The 13143-nt window shown below is 39.7% G+C and overlaps 1 protein-coding gene across 1 annotated transcript in view; it reads right to left on the bottom strand.

Annotated features, from left to right (window-relative positions):
- The window catches only part of si:ch211-26b3.4 (connector enhancer of kinase suppressor of ras 2), a 39151-nt gene that overhangs the window by 19207 nt on the left and 6801 nt on the right, over positions 1-13143 (bottom strand). Inside the window, exon 2 of the mRNA XM_043240208.1 lies at positions 2504-2667. Coding sequence (XP_043096143.1) covers positions 2504-2667 — 164 coding nt within the window. The remainder of the gene's footprint in view (positions 1-2503; positions 2668-13143) is intronic.

The raw sequence follows: 13143 nt of genomic DNA, 5'->3' as shown, positions 1-13143 counted from the left end.
TAAGATTTTTTTTCTTATTTTATTCAGCAACCATAATTTAAACAAAAAGACGTCTACGGTGATGCAGAGAGACACAGAGGAGACAAATAATTGAATAAATGTTGCTGTTTTTATTTTCTTTGCATACAAAAAGTATTCTTGTTGCTTCAGATTGAACCACTGATGACAGACGGAGTATTCTTATATAGTTGGCAGTCAATGGGATAGTCTCAAGCCTCACAGTTTTCATCCAAAATATCTTGAATTGTGTTCCAAAGATGAACAAAGCTTTTACGGGTTTGGAACATTTTAGTGTGGAGTAACCCTTTAAATGCACAAAATCAGCATATTAGAATGATTTCTGAAGGATCGCGTGACACTGAAGACTGGTGTAATGGCTGATAAAGATTGCCATTGTGCAAATAAATTTAAGAAATAAAATGGATACATAAATTTGAAAATGTTCTTTTTACAACAAATTCCAATACCTTTTTTGTCAAAGAAGGTTTCAGTTAGTAAACCAAAGCAGTCTTATGGTTGATTTTGTCGTTGAGACACTGTTTAAGTGTAAGCAGAAGAAAAACCCATCAAACTGCATTCTCGCAGCATGTACAGAGGGTCATCACTACACACTAACAAAATTACTCAGAAATAAAAGACTGCCTACACCGTGAAATAAAATAAAGCACAATCAAGTCTCCATTCATATCTGGCAAAGGCATTACTCAGAATAAATGTCGTTTTCTCTGAACTGCTGCTTGGAGACCCATCATTTCTGTGAATCGATCAGTTGAATAGTTCAATCATTGGACCATTCTGGTTCACAACTGACTGTTTCAAAGCTTTTAGTGGCAACCAGAAGATTTTCTCACATTTCTTTTAGGTTTGTTTATAGTATTAATCAGCTCAACACAACATCGCTCATTTATAGACAGGAGGGGTTTTCCGACTCTCGATTTTTTTCTTTATATGGTGTTTGTTGGTACCTGCAGCTCTGACGTGTCATTTTCTACAGTCGTGACTGTTCTCTTATCTAAGCCCTGCATAAATTAGAGCCACAATGCATATTAATATGCAGACACCCATTAAATGTTCAAACCGTTATTATAAATAGATCCTTACATAAATAGGTTCAACAGTAAGATCTTTGATGTTGTTCATGGCACCTTCTTAAAAGCTCTCCGAGGCATCTTTAGAATCGAAATACATTTTCAGGTCGCTATGTGTGATAGAAAAAATTGCAGAAACCCAAAGCAAAGAAAAAGATTTTAAAAGAACAAACCCTGGAAGGTCAGCACAATCCTGTGAGGATTTAGGAATGATCTGGTGACAGGTGACTCTTGTTTTAAAGAAGGCTTAATGCAACATTTATGAGGAGAAAAAGACTTTGAGATGGTGCTTCAGAGGGCAGCCTTTGTGCTTTACTTCCACTTTTGTATGTTTTTGTTTTTTTCATTCTGTTCACCTCACAATACCCAATAATATATTCCAGTGAGAATCTATAATGCATTTTTTATTTTTGTATTGTGTAAACTGCTGAAAAATTAAGTCGATTTTTTAAGCTGAATTTAATTCATGCATTTAATGATCTTTGGGTGTGCCTAACATGGTCTGTGTCACTGCATGTTAATATCAGGCATGCTGAAATGTTTCTGTTAGGTCTTGTAAGGTAAGAACTTTATCAAGTATTATTTTCTTTTAAAGCCAGATATAAAATGCAAATTTAAAACCCCTCATTGTAGCTAAGTGATTGACAGATGGGTGATTTTAATTTATAAGATACCATCTTGACAATGGTGTTATTGTTTGCTACTATTAAAAAAAATGAAATGAGTGAAATTAGAAGTTGGTTTCGTTTTAAATTTAAATGATAAATAAATATATAACTCAAAATCATTAAAAAAATACTAAAATTACTGACTAAAATGGAAATATAATAAATTACAATTTAATATAAATTTAAATGAACTAAAATGTAAAAAAGAACATGTCAAAATCCTTTTTTTTACATTTTTAAATTCCACTTTTTAGTTTTTTAAATTTCAACAAAACAATTGAAAAAAAAAACAAATTCAAAAATAGTCATCAGTACATATATACTATTTTTGAAAGCTATTTCAATCATGTTTGAAACATTTGCTGTCATCTATTATCAGATCTCCAATTGCTTTAGACCCCATTTATATTTATTGCTGTCCGCTCTTAAAAACCTGAATCCAGCTTCTGAGATGAATTTGCATGAACAGCTGTGAGGATGTTAACTAGTTCAATATAACTCCTCCTCGCTCTCTCTCTCGCTTTCTCTATGATGTGTGAATTCCTCCCTCAGCCAATCAAAACCAAAAACGCACTTCCCTTCGCTCCACACACTCCCTCCTCTTTTTGTGTACTGGTTGGGAGATCCCCGCTGGGTGCTAATCATTCAGTGTTAAGCGGAGTTTGATTAAAATGTCTGTTGTGTCATTAATACAAAACAAACACATCATTATCACAGCCAGTCTCTTTTACACACACACACACACACCAGTGCGCAGAGTAAGTCCACAGCCTCCAGAATGAGCTCCTGGTGTCCGATGCGGGTCACGCCAAGCTCTTCCAGCTCCTGATGGGTGATGTGAAGCAGCTGCTCTCCGGTTATCTGCTCTCTCTCAAACGTCCTCATATACTGCAGCAAACAGTCGTCCAACCCTGAGAGAGAGAAAAGTGCAACACAACCATGAAATCAATTCATTTATGTCATGTAATAAACTTAAAACGTGACCCAGTGTAATGGCGCTTCTCTCCATACAGAGGGCTGTCATTAAGATGATTAATACACAACACACACACAAACACACACTCCGTATGCGACGCTCAAACACACCGTAAACCTGTCAGTGTTGTCAAGTGGCTAATTCCTGTAACAGTTTGTGCTTTATCCTAAAAAAAGACGATAAACCACTTAGTGATTACAGACACGTCTCTCAGAGCAAGACACACACCTGCATTTCTCACACACACACACACACGTTCTCTGGCTGAGAGACTCCGATGGAACATTCAGAACTCACGGATACACACGCGCTCTGTCCTTCAGAACCAGCAATGTGGTCTCAAATACACACACAAGATAACCCATGTGTTCGTTTCCTGACGCATGTGTGTGTGTGTGTGTGTAGGATGTCCTTCAGCTAAACAGACTCTCTCTCGTGCTCATTCTCTTCATTCTCTCGTTCTGCTCCAGCTATACGGGCTGCTTGGCAACCGTTGCTTAGAGACGGGGAGGTAAGCCTGCACAGGGAATGATAAAGGCCTCCATTTCCTACAGCCCTATACACACATACATACACACATCCATACTAGAAAGGCGCACACTTACATACACTGCAAATATAGACATGCATTTCACACACAGATGTATTAACAGCTACAGGAGATTTTTTGTGATTTAAGCAGCACTTCTTACAACAAACAGAATCGCAAAAGTCAGTATTTGCATACGGTTTCTTGAATGCCCCCCTGTTTGCTATTGGTTGGATGAACAGACCATTAGGTGGGAATGGCTGCAGTGGTGTCTGAATTTATTAGAATAATAGTATCTTCAACAGCTAAAAAATAATCTTTTTTTTTTTTTTTTGCTGTAGTGAGTCAGTAGGAAATATCAATTTACATTTCCAAAACATTACATTTCCAAAACATTTCCATTTTGTAATTAATTGTAATAATCCAGTGAAACTTTTGTCTGGCAACAGCCAGTTCTCCACACAGAGATCTGATCTGATCATCATCCAATCTGTCTGGAATGATATGAAGAAACTGAGACAGACTTAATCCAGAAGGACTGTGCCAATGTCTCCAAGATGCTTTAAGAAACCTACCTGCAAAGCTACAGTACTGTTAAAAGTTTAGGCACTTGTGCAAAAATGCTGCAAATACTGCAAAAAATAATGGCATTAATAGATTTTCTTTATCAGTTAACTTCTATTTACTAAATTAAATCAGCATTTGGTGTGATCATAATGCGTTTAAAGTAGCTTTGCAGATAGGGTTCTTGAAGCATCCTTGAGATGTTGTTCTCCACAGTTCTTCTGGATTTAGTCTGTCTCATTTTGTTCTGTTTCTTTATGTCATTCCAGACAGATTATACGATGATGAGATCAGATCTCTGTGTGGAGCACTGGTTGTTGTCAGACAAAAATCTCACTGGATTATTACAATTAATGTAAAAAATTATGTTTGGACACACTGCAGCAAAATATAGAAATAACTGACAATTTTTAACTGGTGAAAATATATTGTTCTAATTTTGGTCTACTATATTTCTAGACTAGGTTTAATAAAAATAAAAATAAATTAACATTTCGGTTGCATATTTGCCCTATTAAAAAGTAATATGTAAAAAACATATACTTCATACTAAGTGTATGAAAAATACTATTAACAGGTTTACTGACATATCACTCGAGACTAATTGATATAAATATTATAATTACTTTACTTGCAGTACTATTTCTGTGCAATAAAAATATCTAAATGTTATGCCTAGATTGTGTTTTAATGTCATTATTGATAAGGATTGTATGATCTTTGAATCATATTGGCCTAAATGCAAGAATGTATGCCTGAAGTATACTTGCAATAGTTCCACTTTAGCACAACAAATTAAAATTAGAGGCACCCTCAAAATGAAAATTACTTCATATTTTACTTACCCAAAAGCCATCCTAGGTGTATATGACTTTCTTTTTCAGACAAACACAACCTTTTTTTTTTTATCATGACTCTTCCAAGCTTGGTAATTCTTGTGAATAGTGGCCATTATTTTGAAGCTCTGTAATCACATGTCACATGTCCTCTGAAGCAGAATGATCGTTTTTGAAAGAATAAGATCATATACACCTAGGATAGCTTTGGGGTGAGTAAAATATGGGGTAATTTTCATTTTTGGGTAAACTATTCAAATTAAAATGCACAAAATTAGTTGTTCCAACTAAGCAGACTTTAAGTATACCATTTTCAATCTGGTCTCATAAAAATATGTACCTCTGTATGTTTTTAAGTACCTTAATGCACGTCCATCTCTCCCACACTCTTAACAGCACTCACACACATCATAAACACATCTCTCTTCAAAGGAACTTTCCCCACTGCATTCAAGCAGGCTCAGGTAACCCCACTGCTAGAAAAACCTACATTTGAACACTTCTCATTTGAAAACTATAGACCTCTCTCTCTCCTTCCATTCATAGCGAAAACACTTTAATAGGTTTTTTTCCAACCAGGTAACTCTGTTTCTATCATAGAACAACAAACTGGACGCTAACCAGTCAGATTTCAGGAGAGGCCACTTAACGTAGACTGCTCTACTCTGCTGCTTATGATACTGTCAACCATCAGATCCTCCTGTCCACCCTCTCATCACTGGGCATCACAGGTATTCCATTAAGCTGGTTTGAATCCTACCTCAATGGTAGGTCTTTCAGGGTGGTCTGGAGAGGAGAGGTATCTAAAACACATCAACTGGTCACTGGGGTTCCTCGGGGATCAGTCTCCTCCTGTTCTCCACATACACTACATCACTGGGTCCCATCATACAGGCACATGTCTTCTCCTACCACTGCTGTGCTGATGACACACAGCTCTACCTTTCATTTCAACCAGATGATCCAACAGTACCTGCCCAGATCTCAGGTTGCCTATCAGACATCTCAGCATGGAACTTGGCCTGAGCTTCTTGTCTTCCCAGCCACTCCAGCTCTACAGCACTATTTTACCATCCAGCTAGGTTTGTCTACATTTACCCCATCAACTTCGGTCATAAGTCATGGTGTAATCTTCGACAGCCAGCTGACATTCAAAGAGAACATTTCAAACACTGCTTGATCTTCGAGATTTGAATTACACAACATCAGAAAGATCAAATCCTTTCTTATAGAGCATGCTGCACAACTTCTTATCCAGGCCCTTGTCATTTCTAGGCTGGTGTATTGCAATGCTCTTCTGGCTGGACTTCCTGCAACCATAATTAAACCTCTACAAATGATTCAGAATGCAGCAGCACAATTGGTCTTCAATGAACCAATCCAAAAGAGCCCACATTACACCTTTCTTTATCTCATTGCACTGGCTCCCTGTTGCAGCTCGCATCAAATTCAAGACACTGATGTTTGCTTATAGAACAGCCACAGGCTCAGCACCCTACTTCCATTCACTATTACAAAGCTACATCCCCTCCAGAAGTCTGAGATCTGTGAGTGAGCGACTTTGGATAGAAGCATCTGCAAAATTTCTAAATGTAAATGTCTCAAAGAGAAATGTCCACTGAGTAGTGCTAAAAAACAGGTTCACTAAACCTCATCTAAACTCTGGCACACTACATTGATATAGATATGTATTGTCGTGGTTCAGAATTGAAATATCAGTGGCTGTTGCTAAAAGTTAAAGTTATCATGTTGGAAATATGCCCTACTCCAAATCCAAGCCTAACCCTACCAGATAATGCTAACAAATACAAAACTGATATAAAAATGCATTTGATAATGCAACCGTGCCATTTCATTTTTCTTTTACACAGATTTGAACTGTAATTTTTTTTAAATCTCCCGTCATATTAACATTGTTTGTTTGAACATTTTGAAGTAGAAAGACTGAAAAATCTGATGATACAGTGTTAACTGTTCGAGCAGGTAGAAGTAGCTCACAGATGGACAAACTGCCCATTTTCACCTTTTTCCAGTGCCATTGTCTTTGCATATTAAGCTACAACTGGAGAGAGTACTTCATCATAGACAAAAAGCTTATTATCATGCATAATTACATTCAGTTCTCTGTGAGTATAGCCTTCTTTAAGAAACTCACACACACATAATCTCTTCAAGTCCACTCTTCTAGTTTACAGCCCACCATCTCACATCTGCACTAACACATTACTCTATGCTGATCTAAGAACAGCTGACAAAAGGAAAATGTATCAGGTCCCTCCCACTGAGAGGTGAGTCATCGTGAGGAAAGCCCTTAGAAAATGATCAAACGCTCACTTAAACACACATGCTCACAAACATCCAACCATTCCGAGGCCAGCTGCTGCTGTTTCAGCTTCTGATACACCCCATTGTGGACACCGGACATCTTGGGATAGTTTTTTGAAATCTGTTCGCCATCTGATTTTTAAACGTCTTTGATCATCCCAGTGAGCACACATGACCATACATGCCATCAATGTTGTCTCGCTGCTCTTTAGTCTTTGCTTTCATGACGTCTCCAAAACATTCCACAGTCCTGCTCCATTAGAATCTCGCTATTAGATCTCTATTAGATTCTGTTATTGAATGACACAATTTGCAGTGACAGTGAAGACAATTATAATGTTCCAAAAGATTTCTGTTTCAAATAAATGTTATTTTGAATGTTCTAGTCATCAAAGAATCCACAAATTTGTGCGGTTTTCGCATATTAATCAGCACAACCAATTTTAACTGTGGTAATAAAATAAAATGCTTCTTGAGCACCACTATGAGCATATTCAGATGATTATCTAATACAGAAGACATGTAATAATCAGGTAACAAAAATCCAGCTTTGCCACTGCGTGAATAAATAGCTTTTTAAAATATATTAAACTGTTCTCATAATTCTAATAATATTTAAAAATAGTACAGTTTTTACTGTGTTTTTGAGCAAATAAAGTGCATTGTTGGTATAAGACACTGTTTCCAAAAACAAAACAAAAATCACTGCCAAAACCAGCAACAAACTATAAAAAAAAAATGTGTGTGTATATGAATTTTTTTGAATGAGTTACTCATGCACATGCACCGATTCATTGAAAAAGAAAAAAGCAACTGTTCCAATGAGTGACACTTTGAATCATTCACTTAAGCGTTTCTGTCAACAATAAAGATTTATTCAGAAGCACAAGGTTTGACGCTGTGAAGATCATTTGTTTTTGTGCATTTATGTATTTTAAGCTGATTTAGTCAGGAAAAGGGTTAAATTGCATATCTTTACAGTCAAGCTGCGTTTTAATACTGTGCTGTTCAATGGGCACCTAAATTTAAACATGCTGCTTACTTGCGGTTGCACCATGAAACAGGCCAGTGTGTAGTGTGCAAGTTTAGCAGAAGGCTTTTTTAACATATGTAAAATACTCACCTACTGTTTGCAAACAGACGACTGTCTGACTTCGTGGAAATCACACACACAGTGACAGTAACACAAACACTACCACATCTAAATTAATCCAGAGAATTTTAGATTGTGTCCTGCGATTTTTGGTATTTGAATTTCCATGTAAATTAAGTTTTATGATTAGAACAAACTTAATTTAGCCATGTCAAACTAAAAGCCTGCAGTAAGCACTGTGACAGGTTGAAATCCTAAATCTCAAAAATGTAGAAATCGCTATAGGTGGTGAGGACTATGTATGTGTGGTGGAGAACAATTTGAGTCAAATTTTGTTTTGGTTCATGAAAGGTGATAAACCATTTGAAATGATTTTAAATGAGCGCCCGGATTGTTCTGTATTAGTGAGAGAACCTGACCTTGAGAGCTTCAGGAAGAGCATGTAATGAGTGATAAAACGTTCAGTTCAGATAAGGTTAGGTAGAGCAGAGCACTTTCCCCACCAATGCAGTCAATTTGTTTTGGGTTTATTAAACTGAAGGCATTCATCAAATAAGTTCTTTTGCAGTGCTTGAAGAAGCACAGGAGAGAATGTTTAAACAGAGCTCATCTTCTAAACCGGCCAGACCTCTTTGGTTTTGAGTTCCCCTTTAAACAGACAGTCTTGTCTATTTAGAATGTACATTTTTAGAAATCCAGTCTGCATTAGGAACCACTGTTTTCTTACAGTTCCCATGAAAAGGCTTGACGAGAGTGTTATTTCATATTCAGCTATCCTGTAGCTCATACAGTAGAAGGCAGTGGTAGCAACGCCAAGGTCACGGGTTTGATTTCCAGGGAAAGCATGAAACAATCAAATATGCACCTTGAATGCAATGTAAGTCACTTTGGATAAAAGCATAGATTTGCCAAATTGCAATGAAACTGTGAATCTCAACTAAGAAGTATTATCTCTCACACAGGAAAAATGCAGTGTTTAAATACAACACTAGTATAATCAAAATGCCTGTACGCATTGAGAAACAATTTAATAATGCAGTGTCTTATGTCTTAAATCTTGTCAGTCCAATTAAATACTGAGTTGAGTGATTATTTCTTCTGATGTATTTATTACACAGCAAATTGAAGGTAAAGTTGAACACTTTCTATTATAGGATTCAGTATTCAGGGCAGTGAGCTCTATTGTATAACACACACTTTGGCAAATGTATCACAGCTCATCCGGGATTTCCATGCTTACAGAAAATGTGCATGCTATATACTACAGAAACTGCGAAAGCGTGATAGAGTGAAGATTTCTGAAGAAGCAAACTGAAGGGGTAATTCACCACTGACAAGATGGACTTTTAGTAAAACTAAAAACTTAAATTAGACAAGAAAAATGTGAAAGTATGATCTTTAGACTTCCGTTATCTGACAAACTTTTGCTGACAAACAAATGGATATCTCTGTGAAGGTAATAAAGGGAAAGATACATATTGTTTGTTTACATATATGTGATGGGGTGCCAAGCGCTGGGATCGAACACAGGTCTCTCAGTTGAGGGAATGAGGTTTTCCTCACTGAGCCATAGCAGACATGTATTTTAGTTGGACCCAAGAGCAGAGGAGTAACATTCAGAAGGCTTGGATTGCTGAACAAAAAAGGTGTTTACTGGGTATTTAACAAAGTACAACAAAACTCAGAAGCCGAGCTTCCACAAAAGATACAGAAAACAAAATGGCAGCAGAATACTTGCGTAAATGAAAAAACAGCTTTTCTCGGGAACAAAAAATACATCCATTAAAGGTCCAAGACTGAACATAATTCACTGAGAGAAGCTTGCTTAAATAGACCAGTCCACAGGTGTTACAAATGAACCTGATTAGCACTAACACAAAGAACTGTATACACCACTGGAACCACCTAGTGGCTGGGAGAGTCACTGCATGCTAGAGTCTTACAGGAGCCCCTCTTCTATGAACGGCTCCTGACGTTCCCTGAATTGGGTTACGACGGTGGAAGTCCCTGATGAGGTCTGGGTCGAGAATATCTCGAGCAGGCACCCACGACCGCTCCTCTGGGCCATAACCCTCCCAGTCAACAAGATACTGATTCCTCCCTCTGAGCTGGCGAAAGTCCAGAAGTCTGCGTACCGTGTAAGCTGGTTGACCACCAATAATGCGAGGTACTGGGGGTGGCTTCCTGGCTGGGGACAAAGGAGAATAGAAAACAGGCTTTAAACGAGAGATGTGGAAAGTGGGATGAATACGCATGGACCTGGGTAGGAGGAGACGGTAAGACACAGGGTTGACCCTTCTGAGAACCTTGAAAGGACCAATGAAACGGGGTGCTAGTTTCCGTGACTCAACATGTAGCGGTAGATCCTTAGTCGACAACCACACCCTCTGACCTGGTCTGAGTGATGGTCCAACCCTCCGATGTTGGTTTGCATACCTCTGTTGGGTTTGAGTGGCCTTACGTAGGGCTACCTTAGCCTTCTGCCATGCCCGTCGACACCTCTGCACTAACTGAGCAGCAGCTGGAACCCGGACCTCAGGATCCTGCTCAGGAAACAGGGAGGAGGGAAACCAAATTGGCACTCAAAAGGAGACATGCGTAAGGATGAATGATATTGAGTGTTGTGTGCAAATTCAGCCCAGATCAAATGGGAACTCCAGGCAGAATGGTTGTTGGAAACCAGGCATCTTAGAGTCTTTTCAATGTCCTGGTTGACCCTCTCAGTCTGCCCATTTGACTGAGGGTGAAACCCAGAAGACAAGCTAATAGATGCTCCAATTAGACGTCCAAAGCCCTCCAGAACCGAGAAGTGAACTGAGATCCTGTCGGGACCATATCTTGGGAAATCCATGGATTCTGAAGACATGTTTCACTAGTAGGTCTGCTGTCTGACCTGCAGTGGGAATCTTGGGTAATGGTATGAGGTGACATGCCTTAGAAAATCTGTCCACCACCACCAGAATTACTGTGTTACCTTGAGAACTTGGTAGACCTGTAACAAAGTCCAATGATATATGTGACCAGGGGCGTGTAGGGATGGGTAGTGAGTGCAGTAAGCCTTGAGGGTGGGTTCTGCGTTCCTTGTTCTGAGCACAAACTGTACAGGCGTTGACAAAAGCCTGAACGTCTCTCTGCATATTTGGCCACCAAAATCTTCTCTGGATGAGTCTCAGTGTCTTTGTACTCCCAGGATGGCCCGAAGGAAGAGAAGCATGACCCCACTGTAACACATCAGAACGCATGGGGTTGGGCACAAACAGACGACCTGGAGGGCAGTTGCCTGGAACAGGGTGTCTTTGTTGGGCCTTCCTAACCGCCACCTCAAGTCCCCACTGGATAGATGCCACCACTCTGGAGTTGGGTATGATTGGTTCGGGTCTGCCCTCTACCTCAGGTGGGTCAAACTGCCTTGAGAGGGCATCAGGCTTTGCATTCCTGGAACCTGGACGATATGAGAGGGTAAAGTCAAAGCGGTTAAAGAATAGGGCCCAACGAGCCTGGCGGAGTTCAACCGCTTGGCCTCCCGGATGTACGTGAGGTTCCTGTGATCTGTCCAGATAAGGAATGGGTGTTTAGCTCCCTCAGCCAATGTCTCCATTCCTCTAGTGCCAACTTCACAGCCAGAAGCTCCCGGTTACCAATGTCGTAATTCCTCTCAGCGGGAGAAGTCGAGAGAAATACGCACAAGGGTGGAGCTTGCCATCACTCCTTGCTCTCTGTGATAAAACTGCTCCGACCCCAACATCTGAGGCATCCACCTCCACTACAAAGGGCAACTCAGGATCTGGGAGTGTAAGGATGGGGGCAGAAGTGAAGCGCTGCTTAAGCCGGAGGAAAGCTTGATTAGCCTTATCAGTCCACTTAAATGAGCCTGATCTCTTCTTGGTGAGAGCAGTAAGGGGTTGTGCAATAGAACTAAAGTTCCTAATGAACCTCCTATAAAAGTTTGCAAACCCCAAGAAGCGTTGGACCTGTTTGACAGAGCGTGGTTGGGGCCAGTTCAGCACTGCCCTAAACTTATTGGAGTCCATCTGAACACTGCCCTTTGAAACAATGAATCCAAGAAAAGAGACGGTAGACACATGAAATTCACTCTTCTCTAGTTTGACAAATAATCCATTAATTAGCAGTTGAGACAAGACAGATCGTACATGTTGGACATGTTCTTGATAGCAACGGGAGAAGATAAGAATATCGTCAAGATAAACGAACACAAACTTGTTTAGCATATCCCGTAGAACATCATTAATAAGTGCCTGAAATACTGCTGGTGCATTGACTAGCCCAAAAGGCATTACCTGATATTCATAATGTCCGTTGGGGGTGTTGAAAGCAGTCTTCCATTCGTCACCAGCCCTTACCTAACAAGGTGGTAAGCATTTCAAGATCAAGCTTTGTGAAAATGGTTGCCCCTGTAGGAGTTCAAAGGCCGTAGTCATGAGTGGCAGGGGTAGCGGTTTTTACCGTAATGCTATTCAGTCCACGATAATCTATGCATGGCCTAAGACTACCATCCTTCTTTGCTACAAAAAAGAATCCAGCTCCTGCTGGCGCGTAGATGGGCGAATGAATTGACTGTTAAGTGCCTCTTTAATATAGTCATCCATAGCGGCTCTTTCAGGGGCTGAGAGTGAATACAGTCTCCCTCTAGGAGGACAGGTTCCTGCAAGTAGATTGATTGCACAGTCATAGGGTCTATGAGGTGGCAGGGAAGCAGCACGGGTCTTGCTGAAGACTTCACAGAGATCTGTATATTCTGGGGACTCGAGATAACTGAGAAGACAACACTGAGTTACTAGAGGTCACAGGTTGAAGTTTGGGAATAGTTAGTACCTCTATGGATTGGGCTGTTGACCGGAGAGGAGCAGGCAGTGACTTGGGAGTGTCTGGTCGAGAGTTCAGAGATGTCTTCGGGAACTCGAAAAATAAACAAAGAGACAGGTCTGAATCCCCACAATTAGTGCCCCAAGCAATTAATTCTCTAGATGTCCAATCTATGTGTGGGTTGTGAAGAGACAGCCATGGGTAGCCAAGAATCAAAGGGAACTCTGGTGAGTGGATCAA

The sequence above is a fragment of the Puntigrus tetrazona genome, chromosome 5 (assembly GCF_018831695.1).
Source record: "Puntigrus tetrazona isolate hp1 chromosome 5, ASM1883169v1, whole genome shotgun sequence".
Classification (NCBI taxonomy): Eukaryota; Metazoa; Chordata; class Actinopteri; order Cypriniformes; family Cyprinidae; genus Puntigrus; species Puntigrus tetrazona.
The sequence above is the reverse complement of the archived record's forward strand: the minus strand, read 5'-3'. Positions and strand labels throughout refer to the sequence as shown.